General features: G+C 39.5%; 1 protein-coding gene across 1 annotated transcript in view; it reads right to left on the minus strand.

The window, feature by feature from the left end:
- Window positions 1-1246: 1246 nt before the first annotated feature.
- Prkg1 (protein kinase cGMP-dependent 1) overlaps window positions 1247-26220 on the minus strand; it is a 403711-nt gene continuing 378737 nt past the window's right edge. The window contains exons 10-15 of the mRNA XM_051146331.1: window positions 19307-19448; window positions 17958-18121; window positions 14561-14683; window positions 14413-14475; window positions 4783-4849; window positions 1247-2277 (exon numbers count right to left, since the gene is read on the minus strand). Coding sequence (XP_051002288.1) covers window positions 2179-2277; window positions 4783-4849; window positions 14413-14475; window positions 14561-14683; window positions 17958-18121; window positions 19307-19448 — 658 coding nt within the window. The 3' untranslated portion in view covers window positions 1247-2178. The remainder of the gene's footprint in view (window positions 2278-4782; window positions 4850-14412; window positions 14476-14560; window positions 14684-17957; window positions 18122-19306; window positions 19449-26220) is intronic.

Genomic DNA, 26220 nt, shown 5'->3' on the forward strand with positions numbered 1-26220 from the left:
TGTGAATATGCGAAAAATGAGAGAAACAGATTCCATTTGCTAATATCAAGGCCACCGTAGTATCCTAGCATCCCAGCAGGCCTTTAGTGGACCTAAACCCCACTGTCTGCAACAAAAGCTACTGAACACTGATTATATTGTTGGAATTACATTTTTAAAACCAGTTAAACCACTGAACTTTAGCTTGATGTGTTTCATTTTATACTATCTAGTTTGTGAAATCCACAGACCTCTCGGGAAATCTAGTAATCTTGAGAAATTGCTTATGAAGAAGAGGATTCCAGTACACATATCAGGATCAGAGTTTTCACTGGACTTCTACCCCAATTAAATATACTCTCAGTAGTTCTAAGTCCTCAGATGTTTTTGGAGCATTATTTTTTGATAGGATCACACATTTGAAAGTATTTTTGAGTATGAAACTTCAAACAAAACTCATGACTTACAGGCTAGGGTGTGATGATCTAATGGAAACATTTTTATAGTAATGTCTAAATTAAAAAAAAAAACTACTCAAAAAATAGCAACCTCTACTAACACACATTTCCAAATCAGGACGATGTCTTGGACAGTTGTACGTTTCTCTGCATAAGTGACATGCCACCTGCCAAGAAAAACCTATAGGACGTTCTGCCACTCAACAACAGTGGTCAGCTGGCCTGCCAATAACATACTTGCTTTACTTGGATGATCCTTTCCCTCATGTGAAAATGATAATTTGATCATTTCATAGCTTGTCTTCTCCAGCCAACATGAAGTTTCAAGACTGTAATATCTCTCTGCTCTATTTAGCTGAAATGCAGTTTCGAGAAATCAGTTTCCTGTTTCCCTCTCTAACCCCTTCTTACTTTGCCAAACGTCCTCAGGGAAAGGTCCTCCTTTCCTTGCTAGGTTGTGTCTTCCTCCTTGACCTCAACTAAGCAAAAGTCCTTAGCGTAATAAGTCTTAATAACGTCGACTTTGTGCTTTCAGAGTGTACATCTGTATCTTGTTTTGGTTCAGGCCTAAGACAAGTGACTAGTTTAAATACATTTTTTAATATCCTTTCTCTCTGCGACCTGGACTGTGTTGTGATGTCTGACAGGAGTTTATTTTTAATAAAGTTAGTGAAAAATGCTTGAGTCTCTGGCTGGAGATGATGATTAGAATCTGTGTCGTCCGTTCAGACGCTGACATTACAGATGAAAGATAGACGTAGCACCTTTTCATTTTTATTTTTTGGATGGGTCTTCATTTCTCCCCACCCCATCCCACCCCTTCCCCCAAGGGTTGGTTTATTCTTACAAAAGGGAATCGTTTAAGCCTCAGTTTGAGGGTGTTAGGTAATAAAGAAAACCAATTGGCTGCTAGTCATTTCCAGGACCATCTTTAAGCACAATATACTTTTTTTCTAAAAAGACATGAAATGGTGTTGTGAATTCCTTTTCCCCCCCTCCATTTTGTCATGTCAATTTCTCAATTTCCACGTACATTTTCCATCCTCTAAAAATGTACTATGTACCTGCCACAGGGGCGGGGGGGGGGGGGCTTGTATGGAAACCATAGCAGTTGTGCTTTTTTCGTCAGACCAATTTTTGGAATCTATCAGAAAGAAAAGGTAACATTCAGTCTCGTCATCAGCTCGGAAAGAAACTCAGGGACTTCTAGCACTGGTTTGACATGAACTCAGTGACCCACAGATGTGTGGTCCTCTTTGTACGATATACATACCGACTAGCAGACATAGGCGCCACACCCTCTGCTTGATGAAAGGGAATAGCCCGGGTTCTGTACCACAGCCATCTATCGTACCAAATATATTATTTTCTATTCTTCTTGGTAATTCTAGCAAGATACAGACTCCTCTACTAGACTGAAGTGTTTCTACACTCTTTCAAAATATAATCAGGGCAAAGCAAGGTCATCGCAACAATAGAAAACATCACTTTACTGGCGAAAGGCTTTGCTTCAGGACCACCATGTCAACTGCTATTGTAGGTTCAAACATAAAACATGTAAAGAGCACTATCGTAATCTAAGCAATAAGTCCTAATGCCACTGTAGTTACTGGAGCAGCATCGATCAAAGGCATCATGGTGACCCCGAGCACTAATCTTCTCTCTTTCCCTCAGGTTTGCTGGCAGCTGTGTCTCAGAAAAAGCTGTCTTCAGCAAGGCAGAAGCAGGTAAGAGAAATACATTAGAAGTCTATGTCCCAGCCTGAGTTGTCATCAGGAGGTGGCTCATCGCTGTCCTCAGGGAAACTGTCGAAATTGCTTGTGTCTGTGGGTGATGCAACCTGCAACGTGACAGAATGAACAAGATGCGTTTGATGTTATTTGGTAGAATTGTGACCTAGGGATTTTCTTCTTCCTTCCTTCCTTTCCTTCTTTTTATTTTATATTTTTGGCTGTCCTAGACTCACTTTGTAGACCAGGCTGTCCTCCAGCTCACAAAGATCTACCTGCCTCTGCCTCCCAAGTGCTGGGATTAAAGGCGTGAGCCACTGAAGGATAGTTCTTTATTTTTTAAACAGGTAACTCGAGAGCTGTATGCATTCAATAATATTTAGACCAGATTAAATATATCTGTCTCCTAAAACATTTTTATTTTTGGTCCTTGTGAAGACTTTGAACATCTTTTCTTCTAGCCTTTGGAACGTGGCATTCCTCGTTGTTTCTGTTATTTTTTATTATTATTATTATTATTATTATTATTATTATTATTATTATTATTATTATTATTATTATTATTATTATTATTATCTTTCATCACCCTGCTCTGGTCAGTCGCATGCTTTGCTTTCTGCTCCTATCTAGTTTGGTAGCTATCGATCAATTATTCTCTTTCCACTCTTCTGCCATCCTCAGTTTCTTAGGCCTCTGGTACACAACATTCTAATTTCAACCTTTGTAAGAGCAACTTGCTTTTAGATTGCACATGGGAGTAACTGTGTAGTCCCTTTTATCTTTCTGTTACTGAATTACTCATGAAAGCAATCTCCAGTCACATCCATGTTGGTACAAATGATAGGATTTCAATCGATGCATAGAAAAGTATTTAATCTTGCAAACCTATACATTTTCTTTTTATATTGAACTAGAATTGTATTGTTGTTTTGAGATATAATCTCACTGGGTAGCCTCTACTGGCCTATAACGTAAAAAAAAAAAAAAAAAGTCTGTAGGCTAGGCTGGCCTTGAACTCACATAGCTCAGAAACTACTTGTATCTGTCTCCTGCATGTTGGGATTAAGAGTGTGAGTGCTGGGATTTAAAGGTGTGTACCTACCATCCCTGACACTGAGCTTGAACTTTTAATAGATATTTTTTAAAATCATTTTTTGTTCCATGACAATTTTTGAACATGTACTATGAGATGAATGTTGTGCTTTAAATTTTGGGTAACTCTGAGGAATTGGAAACAGGCACTCTTCCTATGCTCAGGGGAAATTGTAAGGAATTATATAAAATCACAATGCTCTGAAGAAAATTACAAGGTGCTACGAAAATGTGAGTGATCATAGATAAATATCATTGAAAAGTATGATTTTAACTTAAGAACTGTTGTTCAACAAAGAGGATATAGCACCCATGAATGTTCTAGCAGGGTTCTCCGTTCTGAGGCTGGCAAACCTGCCAACCTGAGTGCTGCCTAGGAGACGAGAGCAAAATGAGGCAAAGCCAGAGAAGGAGCCAGAAGCCAGGCCATAGGCCCTGGCATTCCATGTTATGTATGAATTTTGAATGTTTGCTTTTAAAAAATATAATGAAAGTAGTCTAAGAAACATGTTTATTCTAAGTACAAAGGAAGTTTAAAGATTTGCTCTAAACTTGAGCACAATCCTTAGATATTTGCTGGTTAAGTCTGATCATCAGGGCATTGACCAAAACCCTCGTAACCATCCCTACCATGTAAAAGTCATCCCTGATCAATTTAGGTGAGAAACATTGACATCAAATTTTTGGGTCTTCTAATTGCTTACTCTAATTGCTTACTCCACCCTTACTCTAAAAACAAATCCCCACGAATGTAATCAGGACCTATGATGTGAGACGTGAGTGTAGTGTTTTTATTGGTTTTCTGAATAAAAAAACAATCAGCAGAGAAACGAAGCTTAGAAGAAAGAAAAATGTTTCTATATGCAAAGAATCTTGAATTAACCCGAGAGCTGAAACATATAAACAAAATTCATAGAACCGCAAAGCAGTTCCCCCTTCGTTAAGTGCAGCATGCTGCGTTAAACAAGGGCAGTAAGTGGGAAGGAAACAACTTCATTCAGCTGAAGTCTATTTCAGAGTAATATGATGTACACACCCCAATGGCAAACCAGCTACTTAACAGCATGCCTCCCCCTCGCCCTCCTCCAGTAAACCATGTTAGGAAAAAAGAACCTCCTTACAGCCATTAGTAGAAGGAGGAAAGAACGCATAGCTTCAAAGTCATGCGGTGTAAGTGTGGTTGTGTAAATGAAGCAACACTGGAAGCGTAAATTCTCAACTCTCTTCTCGCTGCCACTGCACATGTTTAACGTGTACAATAACAACAGATGACTTGTATTCATGAGCAAGGCGAGTTTGAATTCCAGTGGAGAATTTTAAAAGATAAAAGGCAGATCACACGTATAATAACCATCCCTAGATTTGTTAGTATTATGTTTTGGATTTTTAGACTATGCCATTATTTTAATATGGTGTTTCATATTTCTCATAATCTGATCATAAAACTCTGAAGTAACAAATCTTTAGTAGTTTTCGGTCAACAATCAGGTGCATACCATTCACAAGCTGAGAAGTTTACTTACACTTGGGATTATGGGAGGTGTCAAGGTGCCTTTTCTTAAGCCTTCCCAATTAAAGCCTTCAAACCACCTAAGAAGCAAAAATAAAGACAATTAAGACAGTGCATCTTGGCTCTGTATTCTCACCACAACATATTTGATGTACATGGGAGAAAGGCAGCCAGGCAAGTGTTTTCAGGTGACAGAAATTATTTCCATTTGATTGTGTTCTTGTTTTTCCACATAAGAAAGGGTCTTGTGTAGTCTAGGATGATGACCTCCGACTTGCTACATAGGTGATGATGGCTTTGAACTAGTGATCCTAAGTGTTGGTATTACAGATACAAGCTTATTTTATAAAATTTAAAAATTTTTAAATATTTTTAAAATTTTTATCTAAAACGTTTACACTGAAAGTATAATTACCAAATTTAGTTTGTCACAAAACTTTTTTTGTAATTTCATTTTCGTCTGTATGTCTAAGTTCTTGCACTATAATAATTTAATAAATGTCATATTATGCTCATCTCTATGCATTACAAATACTTTCCATGTTTGCTAGAGAATCAACATGCCAGTAACAGTGGAGATGGAAGATCAGAGACCAATTCTATACTATCACTAGTAGCAGCCTGAGGTGGCTTTTCAGAGACCTCTACTTAGGTGCCAATGGGATTCTTGACTTTATAATCTCAGATAAGATTTGTTAGTAGGGATTTTTAACACAGATTTAAGCATGAGGGTTACTAGAAAAACAAACACTTGTGTTGAAGGCTAAGACCCAGCCGAGTATGCCTGTGAACATCTCCAGCCAAGTATGCCTGTGAACATCTCAAGAGATGTTATTTTATGAGTGTTAACAATAGCCATATATATGATATTTGTGGCTAAAACTGCACCTAAAAAGTTGGCTAAGAAATGTCCTCTTCATCCCCTCTCTCCCTCCTTTTGGTAAATCAGAGAATAGGGTGGCTCCGTGGGTACTTCGGGTTGTAACCTGTTAAGGCAAACGGTGGCCAGCTCCCAGGAGTTACTTAAGGGGATTTAGACATATCCTTCCCTATCAACAAGGTTCCTAGAAAACTGTAGGCTGGGTTGGAGAGATGGCTCAGTGGTTAAGAGCACTGGCTGCTCTTCCAGAGGTCCTGAGTTCAATTCCCAGCAACCACATGGTGGCTCACAACCATCCACAATGAGATATGGTGCCCCCTCTGGCATGCAGGTGTATATGCAGGCAGAATACTCTATACATAATAAATAAATAAATATTTAAAAAAAGACTTTATAACTTCAAAGAGAATTAGGCCATACTACTACTTCCAGACCCCTACACATTATAAAAAAGAAAAGAAAAGAAAACTGTAGGCTTGTGGAAGAGGGAGGAGAAAGACTGTATAAAATAAGGCTTTTGAACATGATGAATTGCTATTTCAATAGCCCTCAAAAGAATCTTGTCCCTACACAGGTGACCTTAACAGCAAGGGTCTTCGATCTATCTTTACGTATATAGTTATATTTGTATATTCTTCATATGATTCCAAGTCAGTTTATAAGACAATGAATACTAATGTAAATTGAAAGAGGAAAGTGGCCCAAAACTCCTTTTAATTTACAGTATAATGGGAATTTCAAGACAAAAACTCTCCAGCTGTAGTTAGCCCCAACAGACAAAACTTGGCCATTTGTCCTAATTATGCCAGTTGAAGAGATAGTAGTGGCAAAGCTTGTAGAGAGAGGTTTGATTTCTGTAGTTGTGTTGTAGAAGCAGATAGAGGTGCCTAATGGCCCTAGCCTCATTGTTTGGATACTGACATAAACTTTACATGTAAGTAGAAAACACTGAGAAGAGATCAAGAGGCATAACTGGGCAGTCTTGGTACAGATGTTATCTGGTTGACTGCTCTCTCAATTCTAGTTTTACAAGGTGGTTCAAGAGGTCCCTACTGCTTGGGTAGATAGGCTGGCTCATAGGAGAGGATGCTCCTTCTCTTGGGTGCAGGCTGCCTTCATCTTGGGAGTGCTTCTGCTTGGCTGATGCTCCTGGGCTACAAAGATTTAAAGCAATAATTTAACTTTGTGCTTTCTTGAGTGATTGGTATGCTTACCTGCAGATATAAGCCGGCAACTCAAAGGAAAAGAGGCCTATGTGCACAATGAAGGCAGGGAGACATTTTATCTTGCTGTTGGTTCCTTCCCTTTGTAGGCCCTCTACAGAAGTGGATGAGTTTTAACAGCAGTTTCTAAGTGCCTGTTATTATAGGACTTAAAACCCCTAACAAACTGTTGTTGGAAAAGGGAAGTTAAAATTTGTCTGTGTTTAAGATACCTTCTTAGATAGTCATTGGAATACAGTTATTTTATTTATTTTAGAAAAGGTGGAACTATTCCCAATCTTCAGAAAAAGCACCAGATTGATATCCAAAGAAGTTGTACAAGTTTGCACTCCCATCAGCAATAGAGGAGTGTTCCCCTTTCTCCACATCCTCGCCAGCATGTTCTGTCATTTGAGTTCTTTGATCTTAGCCATTCTGATAGATGTAAGATAGAATCTCAGATTTGTTTTGATTTGCATTTTCATGATGACTAGGGACGTTGAGCATTCTTTAGGTGTTTCTCGGCCATTCAATATTCCCTTGTTGAGAATTCTCTGTTTAGTTCCGTACCCCATTTCTTAATTGGATTATTTGATTTGGTGGTGTGGAAGGACCTGGAGGGGATAGGAGCTCTACAAGGAGACCAATGAAGCCAACAAATCCAGGTGGGGGGGGGGGGTGCTACAGAGACTGATGCACCAACCAAGGACCATGCATGCTGAGGACCTAGACCCTCTGCTCAGATGTGGTAGATAGGCAGCACAGTCTCCTAGTGGGTCCCATAATATGGGGAGTAGGGACTACTTCTGACATGGGCTCTGGCTCCCACAGGTTGATCACTTCCCCCTGGTGGGGCTGCCTTGCCAGGTCACAGAGAAAGAGGATACAGGCAGGCCAGATGAGACTTGATAGGCTGAGGTCAGATGTTAGGGGAGGAGGGCTCCCCCTAGGGGTATAAAGGAGAGAGGGTGGGGCCAGGAGGCAACAAGGGAGGGGACCTACAATTGGGATGTAAAGTGAATAAATTAATTTTTAAAAATCTAACAACAGCAACAAAAATGAGCTGCATTAAAAAAAAAGTTTTCTAGACCCCTTGCACCAGCCCACCTATCAGTAACCTTACTCACTTTGAAGTCTCTAACCATGTGTAATCCATTCCAGAACTACAGCCAGGTCCTCCAGACCCATTCTACCCATCCACCTTTCTATTGCCACCCTTCCCAATGCATCGCTCAGCACCACAGGAAGTCCTTCCTTGTTAGTTAGTCTGGTGTTAAATTTTGGGCCCCAAGTTCTGGTTGCAGTCTGGCCCAGAAGATTGCATTCTAACATAGCCAGTCTTTGTTGTGTAAAATTTGCTCCTCAATTATCTCTGATTGGTTAATAAAGTCTGGACAGCCAGTAATTAGGCAGAAGAGAAGCAGGCAGAGGTTTGGTTTCCAAGATGGGCGTCACAGCTAGGGACTATGAGACTGGGAGAAGGAAGGAGAAAGAAAAGGATGGAGAGAGAGAGAGAGGGAGGGAGGGAGGGAGGGAGGGAGGGAGGGAGGGAGAGAACATGGCCCCATAGAGCAGATCCAGCTAGGATAGGACACATTTTGGCAAGTAACTTAGGAAATGTGCTGGGAGGTAGCTAGACTAGCTTAGAAAATTAGTTTAAATCATACCTGCCCAGTATATAGTTGGGCGTGAACTCTAGGTAGGTCTCCTAGACCCATATCCGCCAACTACCGGCTATTGCCCTCCTACTCGATTCTTCGACCGTGTCCTGGCACAGTATGGAGTCTAACCTGTCACCCCAGCTCATCCATCCTAAGTAGCACCTACAGAATATGAGGAGGGCTCCACAACTGAAGACTGACAGAGAGATTCTTCTAAACCTACACAAAGTTTACGTATAGACTTGTAGAAGCCGTTCTTATTTGCTGAGCTGCAACTACTTCTGAAACTCCATTTACACATCAACGCAGATTGGCCCCAAGACTGAACCATTCAGCTATTCAGTTGGTCCATAACCTAGAAAGTTGGGGTAACTACAAACTGAGATCCAAATACCACTCAAAATGTGAGATGAGTTAGACACACTCCAAACTGCCAAGTACCTAATTCCGGATGACTAGGTCCAACTGGAAACACATACATGCACACGCACGCACAGGAACAAAAAATTCAGGAAATCTGAGATACTATAAAAAGATCAAACATCCAAATTATAGATATAAGTGAAGAAACCCAGGTTAAAGGCACAGAAAAGGTTTTTAATAAAATTATAGAAGAAAATTCTTAAAATTAAGGGAAGAGATGCCCATTAAAGTGTAGGAGGCTCAAAGGACCAGAAAAGAGGCTCCCATCACATAATCAAAGCAATAAATGTTTTGATTGATAGGATGAAAAGGGAAGTGAAAGTGTCAGACAAAGTATAAGTCATCTCTAAAAGGCAAGCCCATCAGAAGAACCCTTGCCTTTTCAGTGGAGACTTCCAAAGCCTGGGATCATGTTCTACAAGTGCCTAAAGACTACAGATGCTAGCCTATACCAGTCCTTCTCTCCTAAAGGAATTACAGGCTTTCAGCTCCTGTGATGGCTGCTGCCTGGGCAGAGGGAAGTTGCCCCAGGTTTCCTAGTAAAAGCCCCACTAGGAAGCCTGCAAGCAACACTGAAGTGTTCCAGAAAACTCTTGACAGGTAAACATTTCAATTTTCCTTTCAGTATTGGGGCTTTGTTCATTAGCTTCCTCAGCAACTTAGGATCACTCACTAAGTGGTATTGATAAGGATGACCCTAAGCCCCAGCCTTGTGGATTTCCCACTTAGAAAAACCTTGTGTCTTATGTGCAGCAGAATAAGATACTGGGCAATTTTTATGTCTTCTACCCTCAGCAAATTTGACAATCATTATCTTCCAAATAAGTTAGTTGAATTTTAAAAAATGCACCCTGTTGTTTTTCCTAAAATTATACAGAAGCAGCCTATTCCTCATGCTAGGGTGGTCTTTACTGACGGAACTTCTAAAGGTATTGCAGCAGTCTTTTCCCAGAAGGTAATCAAACAAATTACGGTAGCCACCCTTTCTGCTCAGGTGGCAGAATTGCAGGCTGTTCTTTTGGCTCTACAATTATCTCCTAATATACATCTATAAACATCTATTTTGATAGTAAATAAATTCTCCCTTTCCTAGAAACATCTGCCTATGTAGCTCCTATTTCTTCGGTACATGGCCTTCTCTTACAGATTCAGGGGTTAATTTGCCTGAGACAACATCCTCTTTTTATTGGACACTTAAGAACACACACATCCCTGCCTGGATCCTTGAGTGAGGGAAACAGGATGGTGGATGCCCTTACTCAAGAGCCCATAGCTCTGACAGTAATCACTGGGGTGGATAAAGCTCAGCAACTACACCATAAATTCCACCTCAACGCCAGGTCCTTATGTTGTCATACTGGTGTTACCAAAGATCAAGCCACCCAAATAGTTAAAGACTGTCCATCTTGCACAGAGTTCCTTCCAATTCTGCAAACTGGGGTCAATCCTAAAGGGCTCCTGCTGAACCATATTTGGCAAACGGATGTAACTCACTTTCCAAGCTTTGGTAAATTACAATATGTTCATGTGTTATAGACACATACTCAGGTTTACTTTTTGCTTCAGTTCACTCGGGAAAAAATACGAAACGTTAAGGAACATCTGCTCTTGGCTTTTGCGTATATGGGCACTCCCAAGCAAATAAAAACTGATAATGGCCCTGCATATATTAGTGCTGGCCTTGCCAAGTTTCTAGATGACTACGAGATCGTTCATAAAACTGGGATTCCATATAATCCCCAGGGACAAGCATTGGTAGAACGTGCACATCGCACCATTAAGGCTTCTCTTGCTAAAATAAAGAAGGGGGAGTATGGAGGAAAATCCTCCCTGCATTCTCAATTAGCATATATTTTGTATATTCTCAATTTTTTTAACTGTGGACGATTCAGGCTTATCTGCTACGGATAGACATTGGAGACCTCCCAAAAGTCACATAAAGGACTGGTTAAATGGAAAGATCTTTCCACTGGTCAGTGGAAGGGTCCGGACCCCATACTGGTGTGGGCCTGAGGGTCTGCTTGTGTCTTTCCACAGGACAATGAAGTGTCAATCTGGGTTCCTGGGCGTTATGTGCGTCCTGTTGTTCCACAACAGTCAGCCCAGCCTACAGGAGACCGTTTGGGCTCTGGTGAAGAGCCGGCCTCCCCATCCTGAAGCCAGTAGGTCTGAGCAGACCAGTATGGCTGTATTTGAGTAATTGCAGCCTGAGCACGGCTGCTATGCCTGAGGATCTGGAAAGGAGTAAAAATATCATAAGTTCAGCTATCTGTGCTGTAGCACCTTTCCTTGTTGTTACTAATGACTCCCTTGAGGGGGAGACTTTAAATTGTTCCCTGCAGGATTTGCCATCCAAGAAGTTGCTGGAACGATGAGAAGACTGCCGTGGTGGCACGGACACCTGGAGTGGTTCCCTTTCCTGTGACGCATGACGGCTGGCGAGGCCTGGTGATCTACCGTGAAAGGACCGATTTCAGAACTACTGCTGCTCTTATTGTCATCATTGCTGTAGCAGCTACTGCCACCACTGCTGCTGCTGCGAGCATTGCCATTTCTTAGTCTGTTAACTACTGTGCACACGATGGATAAACTCTCAGGAGAGGTGGCCAGTGAGTTGGTTACTCAGAATTCTCTAAATTCTATGATACAATTGGCTGTCTAAAATCTTAATCAGTGAACAGCCTTATTACAGGAGACTAGAGTTCTACCCATTATGGGGAATGGCTTTATAAAGGGCCTACAGCTGTGGGAAGCTTACTAAAAGGCTGAAGTGATGCTATCATGCGAAGCATCCTGCTATGTGGCTTAGGAGGTTTTCTGTTCTGGAGCCTCTGCCACATAAGAATGCAACAGGCATTTCAACAGTTCTATGCACAACAGGTCCTCGTGCCTTTGGCAGGGGATAACCCTACTGCCCTGGCTTGGCTGAGCCTTGATAAGTGAGTATCCAATGATGGGTAAGACCATGGAAGTTCCTAATCAACCTAAGACAGGAGGGTTTTGAAGTACAAAGCCTTTCCAGTGACGGGTAAGATAGGAAACTGTCCCTGGCAACCTAAGACAGGAACTCATTTGTATTAGATAAAGGGGGGACCTGTAGGAACCAGGTCTGACTGGGCTGCCTGCATGTCTTGCTGTTTCATATCCTGTTTCTAGCAGCTTCCATGTCTGTGTTTATCCTGGTTAGCTAGTCGTGTTTACTGCTCTGAGAATGTGCCCCTCCCTTCCTCGAGACTTTTCCTCCTGTGTGTGATTACCTCTTGAGGGATTTCACCTGGGAGGGGGATTCCTGTTTTGCTGCCTATAAGAAGGCTCCTTGGAACTCTGGGATAAAGAATAATAAACCGCTGCCGCGGCTACTGCTCTCTTAGCACAAAGGACCCACTGTGTTATTGTTTGTGTGTGTGTGTGTATGAGTTAAATCCACAGCCCCTCACCCTCGACTTGGTAGTGTGGTGGCACGGGTGCCACAAAGGAGGCTGACAATGAGATCTTACCTAAATGCTTCCATCTCCCATGTGTGCTGACAGTCTCAGGGTGGATAAAGATCTGATGCACATGAACTGAGAAAACTCAAATGTTACTTTGTATAATAAAATTGTCCCTCCTGGGACTCAGCCTCGATGACATCCCAAGAGCATGGCACTTAAACCTGTATATTCTGAAAAGCCTTAAAATTTCTCTTCAAACAAGACATTTTTTAAAAGGGCATCTCAATATCATAACTTCCTAAATAATAAATCCCAATTACACATTTGCATGTTTGACTTTATGTCGTTATTTTTAAGGCACAGTTAGCGTATGCACTCAGTGCTCACAGCCTTTGTTTTCTTTTTAATTTATTCTACCACCGGACGGATTTCTTCTTGGAATTGTTCTTTTATGCTTAGTCACATTCTCAGTATATAACTACCAGCAGATTTTATGACACCCCAAGGTCCCTGAGTCTGAAATTTGAAGGGTATCCATCCATGAGGATTGGGAACATTGAGGCTGGATATGGTCATATTTCATTGTATACATAGATGAAGTTCTCGAGGACCAGCATCATGGCTGCCGGATAGCTCATGAGTAAGGAGGCATTGCTGTTTTTTGTTGCTAATATTAAATACAACAGTCTATGTTATGTTATACTTTCTTATTTATATGTTTGATGTCCCAAGTAATCATACTTTCTTATCTAATCCTTAGATATCACAGGCTGAGACTTTAGCTGGCTGGCTGCAGCCCTGCTCAGCAACAAAGACGATTTAGAATATATACCTTTGAATACTATTCACCATTAAGATGAAGGGCTCAATGTCTCAGAGGGGGAAACTGAGGCCAAGATAGAAAGAGAAGACTAAGAAGACATGAGAAGTAATGCCTCATTCTGGAGTCTGGGCAAAGTCTGCTGCAAGATCGGAGTCAAAACCGCATCCCGGGTCACCATTTGCTGTGAAGAGCACCCTCACAGAGACAATGCTTCTTTTATACAGTTGTTAAACTGCAGTGAATATGCTTAAGGCTTAAGTGGGCATGATCTTTTTCTGTTTCCCAGGTGTAAAGCTACAATTATATGTAGGACTCTGACTAGAAGACACGTGTAGTAAAAGATGTCCTAAAACTCTTGTGCAACCCTGGCAACTAACTCACGATTTTACCAGATTTCTATCCTTAACCAAGGTATCTCCGTTGCAAAAATAATTTTCTTAGCAATCCTTGAAGATATAACCTGACAACCAACAAAATAGAACATGTGGATACTGTTAAGACACGCAAGTGACTTGAGAAGCTCATGCCCATATTTGGGTATGAATTATTCTTTCTGTGTGCTCTCTTTTTATCCACCCCCATGCTTATGCTGGAAATCTTTCTAGTAACTTTAATCTGATTCATCTTCACCTGACCTGGAATGCAGGGCTCTCCTCAGCAAAGTCAAGAGTTCCCATTGTCACCTAAGTAGAGACAGTGTAAAGAAAAGCTCCAGCTCCTGGAGTGGGATAAAGAACTGTGTCCCTAGCTCTCTTGCATCTAACTGTCACTGCCACTGGTGATTATAAGTATCTCTGTCTCCCCCCCATCCCCTGTGTGTTTGTGTATATATATAATATATATATGTGTGTGTATGTGTGTTTGTGTGTGTATGCATGTATATACATATATATGTATGTTTTGCCTTTAATTAAAAAATAAAGTATACTTTAGTGAGCAATTTTGTTTTTATTATGTAACAAAGAATAGTGTCAAAGTTATTAACATATATATTTTTTTCTTTGGGGTAAAACAAATACTGGCTAGTGTTAGTTGAAAGAAAGTGAGTCAATGAGTTGCTGGATATTAATGAGCAAATTTTCAGATATACATAGAAATGTTCTCAAGAGGCTAACGCTCTCTCTGAATGTTCTAACTAGTCGCCAAAAGCTTCCACCTTGGGGAAATTCGTCATGCTTTCCAAATTCTGAAATCTTAAATTACATAAAAAAAAGAACACTTACTTGTGTTTTTGAATGTCTTTCACTCCGTTTTTCAAATTTCCTAACCTTTCTGATGGGTTGTCCCTGAAAATGAAATAATTGTCATGTTAAAAAAAAAGCTGAATATTTTCACATTATGATCCTGTTAAAATGCACTTCAAACACTTACCTGCATAGTTTTTTAATTAAATTAGCAGCATTTTTTGCAATCTTCTTTGGAAACTCTATCATGTCAATCCCGCGCAGTATGATGTTATAGGTTTTCATAGGATCTGGGCCTGAGAAAGGTGGGCTGCCAGGGGAAGATGGAGAGATGGTAGTTTTAGTCTCTGAATAGGAATTAGAATGTTGGTAGAGCCGCATTCATGATGTCAGCTTTTACACTGCGAATTGCATGAGCTATGACACCGAAACAAGAGTTAGAAACGAACAAACCCCGAGGAGGACGCCTCCACAGGTCTCTGCTCAGCAGAGCTGTTGGTGAGTGCCACTTGTGCAATGGCCTCTCCTTCCTTTGACTCTCTCTCTCTCTCTGCCCTGTGCTTGGTCATAGTGTTGCCCATTGAATGTTCCTGCCTTTTCCACACTGCCTCACTGGTGGCACGTGGGTGACTAGCATATACTTGATAAATTATTTCTTCAGAAATTACTCTCTAAATACAGAGCTTATACCTCTTTGGGGGAATAAATCTTATGAATTATTTTATTTAAGCCCCTGTTTTTAGATTCTTCACTTTAGACCACAATAGTATTTCCCTTGACTGTCTGTGTGTATGTGTCTGTGTTATTTACTTTAGTACATTATTAGTAAGTACTTACAGCGTTGATTGCCATTCAAATGGATAAATGCAATCCTGTGTAATCGCCTAGTGTTTGCCCCTCTTTATGTGCTGTCAGAATGAGCTGCCCCTTTTGCTTGCCTAAGTTAACTTGCCACTTTTGATCTTGCTTCAAGTATGAGGAATCAAGTCCCCCAAGTCTTCTTGTGATTAAATTAGCACTTTCTATTCATTCTTTTTATATTCATTTATTTTAGACAATAATTTATTAGAGACATCGTTTGTATATTTTAAAGATGATGCATGTTTAGTCTTTGCTAAAATATTCATAACCCTATAGACTATTATTTAGTATAAAATGAGCTATATAATGCTACAATATTAATAATTAACATTTGATGGACAAGATTTCATGAAATTATTTGTATATATGAACACATATGATAATGAGTTTTTTCTTTTTTAAAGAAAATAAATTCTTATTGAGGCTGATAATCCTGTCATAATAACAACATTTTAAGGTATAATTAAACAAAGGATTAAACCTATTCTGTACAATAATCTTTAATTCAAAAAACTGTACTTTAGGTAACTTTATATGTTTTCTGATTTGAAAAAGAATCTAGTAAAATTTATGGTGGATGTGTAATCACATTATTATCATTTAAAATATCATTCATTAGGACATTTGTCTGTCTTTTGTCTCAGATTTTAATCAGTTTAAAAGTTCTATTAGTGGTGGTGATGTACTCATTTGATCCCAGAGCCTGGGAGGCAGAGGCAGATGGATCTCTGTGAGTTTGAGGACAGTTTGGTATACAGAGCAAGTTTCAGGACAGTCAGGGATACACAGAGAAACCCTGCCTTAAAAAACAACAAAAACAAAACAAAACAAAAAACAAAAAAATTCTATTAAGAAACTAAGAAATTCTATTCTGAAAATTTTAGTATTGAAAATATATTTTCTTTCATACAATACACTCCAACCCCTTCCTCTACTCCTCCTAGGAGTTTCTTTCCTTTCTCCCAGCTCCACCCCCCCCACCCTGTGTCAGGTCCTCTGTATAGATGTTATGGCTGTTAGCTTGGTGGTTTTGTGGGACTCCCAACAGCAGGAGCAAGTGTATCTTATATCTCTGACTCTTTCACCTGCTCTTGAGACTCATTTCTCCCTATTGGGTTGTCTTGTCCAGCCTTGATATGAGGACCTTGTCTTATTGTATTTTGTTTTGTTCTGTTTGGCTATTGTCTATTGGAGGCATGCTCTTTTTTGAAAAGGATATGCTTTTTAAAATGCAGATATGTATTCAACTTAATTTTGCATCAAGTAGGAGTAACACTGAAAGAAACGCTAAGCTTTGAACATTTATTTTTGAACAAAATATCAATTCCTAAAATATTGTTATAAAACAAAAAGTACTAGAATCTTGAACCTCAATTATGAAAATAATTTGAGATTATTAATCTTGAATGATGAAAAATAAAAAATGTCTACAGCTATTCCAGCCCTCTCCTTAATACATTGGTATTAAAAGGGTTAAAGAATATAATATTTACATTCTCTTCAATAACATTTAAATTACTTAATCTAAAGTCTAATATTCTAAAGCAAACAACATCATCAATCCATTTGTCGGTTTCTTTGTTGCTGAGATTTTCATCAGATTCACCCTTTTGCTGACTTTGCCAATTAGCATTTGTGAAAGGCCTGGGTGAACACTTTATGTGCCATATCTTTATTTTAAGAATAACTTATTTTGGTGTAAATTACTTTGGCTATATTCCTTTCCTCCTTAGAACTTTATGGTTATTGATATACTATCTGTTAGCGTTAAAAGTGCTGATGAGAAGGTTGAACCTAATCGGATCCCTAACCCTCTCATGGCCAATACCACACATCATGCTTTTGTGCCTCTGATAGCAAGAAAATTATTTCTTAACACTGAGTATGGAAAATTCGCCTCAGACACATCATGGTGTTGTTACTCTGAACAGCCTTCTAACGGTAAGAGCTAATACTGAGATTTCTGAATCAGATAGTCATTTTATTTTTTAATCTATTTTTGAGGAAAGCCATGCTTAAAATGTCTTTCCCCTTTCTCTCTTTATCTACATTCTATTCTTTCTGCCAGGTTCTGTCTCAATCGTTTATTGTACAGAAACCTTCTTCTGAACCCCATAGGTCATGATGACCCTGTGTTACTCAACGTCTTTAGCACATAACATGGTAGTGCAGTCCTTTTTCTTTCAGCATTATTTTTTTTGGGGGGGGACTTGTAATATATCTTATATCCTGTGCTATTCCTAATGGCTGTTGATTATATTATACAAATGAGGAGCAAAGGGCTCACATTTTATTTAGACACAAAACCTGCTAGAAGGTCTTCTTGCTTCTAAGGAAATATAACCTTTGAACTTTTTGTATGATTATCATTTCTCATACTGTATTGTCAGGTAAATGGCAAGTCTAAAAAATATCAAGAAAATTTGATATACCTATATTACACAGGGTGAGAGAGAGAGAGACAGAGAGAGAGAGAGAGAGAGAGAGAGAGAGACGAGAAGACAGTGATGGTGAAATTAAAGTTGGTATTGAGTTGGTTGTACTCTTGTAACTTACTTTGTTGCTTGCTTCCTGAATATGTGATTATTTGCATAAATAAATGAAGATGAGTTCCATGGTATAGTGAGACGTACTTTAAGATCATTTAGTCAGAGTGCCAAAGGCAGGAATGCACAGCTGTCTGAGGCCTGTTGTTATTCAAAGTTCCCTGTAAATGTCCATACCTGCCAGTCAGAAGCTCATACATTAGAATTCCTAGTGACCAGTAGTCAGCTGAAATGTCATGGCCTTTGTTCAGGATGATCTCTGGGGCCACGTATTCTGGAGTCCCACAAAATGTCCATGTTTTCTTTCCAAATCCTATTTTCTTTGCAAAGCCAAAGTCAACCTTACGAAGAGAGAAAACAAGACACCTAAGCTATTTATGATCAAGTTGCAGAGGAATATGCATTTATCTGAGCACATTGATGATACCAATAAAGAAATAAATCATTACAGTCCTGTCTTCTAAAAAGAATCACGTATGTTACAAACACAGATGCCATGTTCAAATTCAGTCCGAATGAGAAAAGTAAAACCTGAACATGGATAAAATTGAAATCTCTAAAAGAAAAGGCTGTTTCTAGAAACACTTTTCTATCTTTCTACTTTGTTTGCCAATAGTGATTGTGGCATAAAGAAAGAATTTCTCCTTTAATGAGGCAGAGGTCCAAGTGGGACACTGTAAACGCTTTCCCAGAATACACATGCTTTCCTTTGGATGGCATGAAGCTGACAGCAGTAGTTTTGAGTATATAAGAAAGAGGTTTACTTTTGAAGTTGTTGGGTGACACAGTGCAGAGAGCAACACCCACTCTTGGTAAACATGCAAATTAAAAACAAATCTCTTCTTTTGGCGGAACTTTTTGGAGGAGCTGCAAATACAGAAAGCTTCCCTTTTTTTGTAGTTGGTTTAGATGCAAATAGTTTCAGGTCATTGATTTGGGTTATCTAAAAATCCATGCCTGGGTAACAATTCCAAATGTTTATCTAGAATCAGGCACCAACACAACCAAAGTTCACAGAACATGAACAGTTTAAATGAAAGAACTTTGCTTATATGGCAGCTCTTTAGAACTCTCAGCCAATTGTTAGTGCTATTGCTATTAACATAACTGAGATAACATGACCTCAGGGCTCATTTCTCATGAGCATTATTCTTAAATATCAAATACTACAATATTGACAGTCTTGTTTAGCACTGATTTCCAGTGCATTTGGACAGCCGAATGCTGGCTGGAAATCAGTAATATGTATAAGTGCTTTCAGGGCTGTGATTACATGACAACAAGGGCATTTTCTAACACTTGTTATAACACATGCTTTGTAGGAGTATTATTATTTCAAACCTTGCCAACTTAGTTTTCCGTAACAGTTTACATAATTTGAAATACATTTTAATTTTAATTAAAACTATGATGCTAACACTGCTCAAGAGTTTGTATCATTGAAATGGAAAATAGATTTTCTGTTAACAAATGAACACAGGTACTTTTAAACGTCAGGACACAATCTATGTGTGAATCACACTGACCAGTTTGGCATAGCCTCTGTGATCTAGGATGAGATTTTCTGGCTTGAGGTCCCTGTAGATGATTCCTTTGGAATGCAGATAGGCAAATGCTTCTACCACACATGCTGTGTAAAATCTGGTTGTCGAATCTTCAAACGAACCCCTGAAAATGGAAAATAGAATGAAGAGCGTATGAGAAATTAATAGAAAGACTGACTCATGTATATATGAGTTCATTGCATTTCTGCACCAAAGCTGGCTCAGAGAAGGATGTCTAATTTTGTCCATAGTACGTGATTTCAATTCCATTAGGTTTTTAAAAATCATCTGAGGATGAAGGCAAAGCATTCTTTGCCATTATGTGTGGGACAGTTAAATCCAACTTCCTGGAAGGCTCAAGAAGGCATCAGTAATATACTAAGTTTCATAGATCTTGTGGCTTCCTCTCACCTGCCCACTGCTATATAAAAATGTGCAGTGTCCCAGCAGTGGGCAGGAGAAAGAGTCCTGTATTAGCACTCATTTACCTACAGTTTTCTTTTCAAATGAGAGCTTATCTTGATTGATTAATTGTTTGTTCTTTGATACTTGGGATCAAAGCCAGTTCTTCACATATACTAGGCAAGTCCTACACCAAGAAGAAGTTCTACTAAATGTAGATTATTCACCTCAATAAGCACGCATGTATATATGAACACATACACACACACACACACACACACACATACCTGATTTGTTCATGGTTACTTTTAGCAAATTTATGTCTGGATCTTTCCAAGAAGTGTAGATGTGGCTTTTGTGAATAATGAAAATGAAAGAGGCCAGTGTTTACAGAGAACCAGGCCATAGAGCTCCAACACTGAACATGCCATCTCACCAGCTATATGTTAGGCCTCTGAAACTTCTGCCACCAGAACAGTCAGACAGACAGACAGACAGACAGACAGACAGACAGAATCTACCTTCTATACCATTACCTTCTGATCAGAAGGATGAAATGAACGAAAACACAGCTAGAGTTAAAAGTCACTAGAAGGAACATTTAACAAGAAAGCATTTTTTTTCTTTGCCTCTCTGCCTCTCATCTCTTCTCTCTCTCTCACCTGGATGCATATATGTGTCTGTATATAAGCATTAAGTTTGTTGATTAACATAATAATAAAAGAAAGCTCCAAGGTCATTCCTTGTCTCTAGAGCAGAACTTTCATAATCGTGTAGCCACTGAACTTACAATTGGTGTGTTCTTCTGCTTATTTCTCAAGTACTGAGGTTCAGTTATATGACAGCACGGCTTGTGGGTGTTACCAGGAACTTGGTCAGGTAGCGTCCACTAACCCAATGGTGCAGGAGCTTGTTCCCAGGAAGGGCCCTGGTGCCTGCTTGCATTTTGGTGACACCTCTCTTTAAAAACTGAAGAGTGAAGTCTAACAAACTGAGCAGTAGGGTGTGGCTGCATATTTACAAACTCCATCTGGAAACCCAAGACTAAAGCTGTTGTCTTGAAGGAAAATAATATGTTCAGCTGTAGAGACCACCTTCTCTATCCCCTGACTAGTTACTAACACAAACACAGATAAGCAACTGTAATTCCAGTTCCTGGGAGGCTGAGGCAAGAGCCCAGCCTGGACCTTATCTCAGTCACAAATCAATATAAATACAATTCAGGATTAAATTAATCTCTAGATATGATGACGTCTACTCTGATGAATCAGAACTGTAGCTTGCATTACTAAGGTCATACCATTGTTCCACTGACTTCTGAGTGACACAGCTGTGAGTTTCAAAGGATGGAAGGAAGGAACTCCATCCAGAGCAGGGAGTGAATGGTGTTCCTTAGGCCATGACTGCCCTCTAATGGGTAAATAATCAAGGCAGATCTAAAAATTTGCAGTGCCAGGGCCTGGAAAGGGATTAGAGCATTGTCCTGCATTCCTTTTCTCCTTTGTCCTTAATAAAGTTTTAACATGTTTGCCTATCAAAAATATAACATTCCTTTGAAAACAAATCCTTTACTTTTAAAGAGTAAGCACATGTACACATATGTGTGTGCATTCTGCGTTGAATATGATTTCAATCTCTCCAAACTCAAAACATTCCTGAGTAATGCTAATCAAAACACTACATGAGCGGGGCTTTAGAAGATTTCACACTGCATGGCTTGAATGAATCCAGAGATCAGCTACTTCCTTTCATCAGAGGTACCTATCCTGGTTCTGAGCCATTTTGGAATTTAGAAGGTTGGTTTTTTATTTTATTTTAAAGAGTCTATCCGAGTATAATACCATTTATATTTGTAACTAATTTTAAAGGTTTGAGGAAATCCTTGTCTTAGACTTTGAGAAATCAGCAGGGCAAATGCATACAAACAATGTCTCAGGAGAGAATTGTTGTACCTTGAAACGATTGCTCAAGACCACTGAAAGAGGTCACAGAGCACAGTATTGGGGGACTCATATGAAACATGACCATTAAATCTACCAATTTAATGGCAATGTAACCCTGGTCTAAGTAGAAGCAAAAGCTTATTTTCCCAGCTGTTCAGAGAGTTGCTCAAAGAAATAAATCATTTATTCTATGTAGCTCTTGGAAATAACAAGTGCTTTGACAGCTGTATCATTTCAAGTCAAACTATGGGGATAGGCTCCCACACGCTCCTTAGGAGTTGTTGTTTTAGCTAAATGGCATGAAACGACAATTTGACAGAAGTAGAGGGTTATATATATTTATTTACAAACTCAAATTAGAATTTAATCACAGTATTTACCCAGCTTACCATAAACTGAATCCTGAAATGTCAGAATGTAACATAGACAAAATATCTTTTATCAAGTGAGGCCAGGCATCAGTAACTAGTGGCAGCAATCATTAGTGACCACATAAATCCGAAGCATCTGCAATATGCAGGGTTATGACCCAATGTAAAAAAGACTATTGGGTAGACTGACTCATTTCTTTAGAAAAACTTTTCAATCAGTGCCATCTATCAAGTCATCAAAAAAGAATTTAAATAATCACCCTCCACAAAATAGCCAGGATCATAAACTCTATCCAGGAAGACATATGACGAGAAATTGAGGTCGTGTGTGATTTGAAAAATCATGAGTTTGGAGATACTTAATCTATTCAGTAAAAAGAAAACAAGCAAATAAAAAGCCTCATATTTGACATGCAGTTTCATTAGATTAAAATATACATAAACTACTCATATTGACCCATGTGCTATAGCCTATTAATATGCTAATGTATGTTTTTATCATCCATTTGAATATACAAATAGTAAATAAATATTAGCTAATTACATTTTTAAAGGTTTCAGGAGTTAGAAATTCTTTAGGTGTTAGAGGGAAAGCAAATAAAATATAATTTGTAGTTGTCATGTCCCAAAGAATGAAATAGAACTTTGGGAAGAAAAAAAAAACCCTTATGAACTAGATGGTAAATTACAATAGCTACTGAAGAACTAACCTGGAAAATGTGAGGGATAGTTAATACACCAGTGTTTCACTGAGTCCATCTAATAGTTGTCACAAATCTTGCCTGCATGTAGCATCAACTTAATTCTCAGTTCTCTCCCCCGCCCCCCCCCCCCGTGTGTGTGTGTGTGTGTGTGTGTGAGAGAGTTGCATGAGTTGCATGGGTGTGGCATAGGTATATGGTATATGTACACGTGTGTGCATGGGTACACACATCTAGGTGCGTGCAGAAGCCAGAAGGAGAAGTTGCATGTCTTGCTGTCATTCTCTATTCCCTGAGACAGGGTCTCTCTGAATTTGGAACTAGGTTGGTGACCAGAGAGCTGCAGTGACCCTGCTGTTCGTGCCTCACCCCAGTGCTAGGCCATACCTATCTTTTTATGGGGGATTTACACTTAGGTCCTTATCCTTGCTCTTAGACATGGAATCATTTCCCTAGCCTTTGATTCTCATTAAAAATAACAACAGAGAATGGAGTGATGGCTTAGTGGTTAAGAGCACTGGCTGCTCTTCCCGAGGACCTGGGTTCACTTTCCAGCACCCACATGGCAGCTCACGACTCCAGTTCTAGGAGATCCAACACCCTCACACACATGCAGGCAAAAAGACCAAGGCATGTGAAACTGAAAAATAAATTATGAAAAAGTTAACAACAGCAACAGAGCTGCTCTGTGTTCCTTTTCTGTGCTGATGAAAACAACTGGAGAGTTAAAAAAAAAAAAAGGTCTTCACAGCCAAGAGTTAGAGAGGGCGCCTGAATCGGTCCCTAGGACTTCTTCCCTCACTAAAGGTCCAAGGCTCCTGGCGATAAAGAATGACATCACACAAGCCTGGTTTCCAATAGTCTCATGCAGTTCTTGTATACCTGTAGGGTAGTTTTTCCCTTATCACTGCTTTCTTTAGACACAAGAGGAAAAGTGAAGAAACCGACTGAGACGTTTTCTGTTTGTTCATCATTTTCATCGTAAGGTTTTAAATCAGAAATCTTTATATGTGCCGTGCAAGTACTCTACCACTGAGCTACATCCAAAGCTACTTTTTATTATTTTAATATTTGAGTCAAGGTCTCACTAAGATTGCTCAGAGAGCCCTTAAACTTTGGAATACTCCCCTCAGCTTCCTGGGTAACTGAGATTACAGGAAAGAGCTAACAGACTTGGCTCCCAGCATTTTTATTAAAAAGGTAAAATAAATCTATGGAGAATAAAAGAGTAAGAATATATGTGTACATGGTAGAAGGGGAACGGGTGGGGGAATGAATCCAAGTCTGCATATAACAGTGTTCCATGCAATTCCACAGTTCCGTCATCTTGGTGTGAGGCTTCAAAGTGTTGGAACCTTTCAGGCAACTAAGCAGCCTTTGTTTCTCCACATTAAGCCCACTCACACCATTATCAAGTTCCTCGATAGTACATGGCAACCATCGACTCAGAACTCAGAGATAACACAGGGGAGGGAAAAGGGAGCGTCCTCATGCAGCCCTTGGGGATAGAGGAGCGAGCCCTCACTGTTACTGTCCATCCAGCCACTCCTTCCAAGGGAAATGGCTTCCTCACAGTGCCTCTTTGTTATCCTGCTGAGCAGAATGTAGCTCACTCAGAAACCTAGCCTGACACACGCGGCCAGCCAAACTAATGTCAAGCTGCGTGAGAAAACACAGGAGCTGATATTTCCTTGCAAGAGCAAATTGAATATTGATGAGTGAACATCTGTGATGCCCCCAGGCTGAGTTCTAGTAATGCTGTTATGGTCACTGTTCCAATAAAGGAACGTAAGGCCAATTTTACAGAGCCCTGAGAGCATAGCTGGGCCTTCCTCTGTATACCTAATTTACACTTTCCTGTTTAATTCCACATACAAACCTCCTGTTTTAAGGAACATAAAGTAGAGAAAAGGTTTTGTACACACTAGCACATTGAAAAATAATACAGTAGAACCACAGGAAGAACATTAGGTGCGAATTCATAGATCAAAACATTAGCTTCCTGTAATAGTCAGCACGTTCCACTGAGGAGTGGGGCCATGTCTATCCTATTTCTCAGCTTATATCCAGGGCTGGTATCACCATGCCTGTCACAAAATCATGGCTCAGTTATTAACAATACAGTAATATGCAGTGTATGGGAGCTTAGTACAGATGTTGACCTGATACTGTGTTAACAACATGAAGTTCTTTGCGTGCTTCTTCTAACCTATGATTAACATATCACACAAAATATTAGGATGCCAAATTTATAACCCAGCAGAAAGTGGTCTATTTAACGCGTATGTGTGAGTAAGGCTGCTGGGGTCAAAGGCTTTAGTGGGTAGGCCGTATGAAGATACAAAGGCACAAAAGGGGTAGCATTAGGAAGGAGACGTTAGCAAAAGTCTGTAAAGACCCACCTGCTCTAACCTGTTCTAACCTGAAAAACAACAGATATGTAAAAATCATTTGATGCACAGGCACATCTGGGCTATCTCCGGTTAAGTTTGGGGAGTGATGATTTTCTAAATGAACAACTTGAAGGCAAGGCTAGAACAAATAAGGAAAAATTGTATAAAGATGACTTTTCCAGAAGTGCAAAGACAACAGCGTGTAGCTGCTACTCTAGCACTCCGGAGGCAGAGGTGGCAGGGGTCAAGCGGTCCAAGGCAGCTTGGACTACACAGCAGGTTCTTGGCAAAAAGCCAACATTTGGGGAGGAAACTCAGTGGGAGAGTATTTGTTTAGCAAGTGGAAGACTTTAGAGCTGATCTCTAACCTGGGGTGGGGGTACACAGTGACTTCTGAATAATCAAAAGATCATTTATAGAGAATAAGCAAAAAATATTTGTAGGAAAACAAAGTTTTCATCTTTAAAACAACAAAAAATTTAAATGGCATTAAAATTAAGAAAACACTTTTAAAAAAACAATTCAGAGAAACAAATGTGTACCCTCTAGACAAACTATCTCCCAGCAAGGACAGAGGGCAAATTAAATTGTCTGCATGAAAAGGAACAAATAAATGGATTAATTTTCCTACCAAAGTCAGCAACCTCTAAAAGACAATGTAGTTAACTTGCGTTGGTTTTCAAAACAGAGCTATGAAAGAAAGAAAGAAAGAAAGAAAGAAAGAAAGAAAGAAAGAAAGAAAAAGAAAGAAAGAAAAGAAAAGAAAAGAAAGAAGTAACTTTGGAAATATTTAGCAGTATCATTAAAGATAAGGTGACCACATGAAAACTGCAGTGCAATTAAAGTGACAGGTAACCCAGACTATAGCTATGATGCAGTTCTCAGTGTCCCCAGGTTAAAGCACAGTGTAGAATTCCAGGTGTAGAGCTTGCTCATTCCAGTAACCACAGCTCGCAAAGGCATGCGTAGTGGACATATTTTTCTACTGCTCATTTTAAGGCAGACTCAAACTATACCATTTATTACAAGGTGAGTTTTTACATAATTATAGTAAATTCTATATGCTATTGGCTATGCCTCACTATT

This window comes from Acomys russatus, chromosome 5, assembly GCF_903995435.1.
Source record: "Acomys russatus chromosome 5, mAcoRus1.1, whole genome shotgun sequence".
Classification (NCBI taxonomy): Eukaryota; Metazoa; Chordata; class Mammalia; order Rodentia; family Muridae; genus Acomys; species Acomys russatus.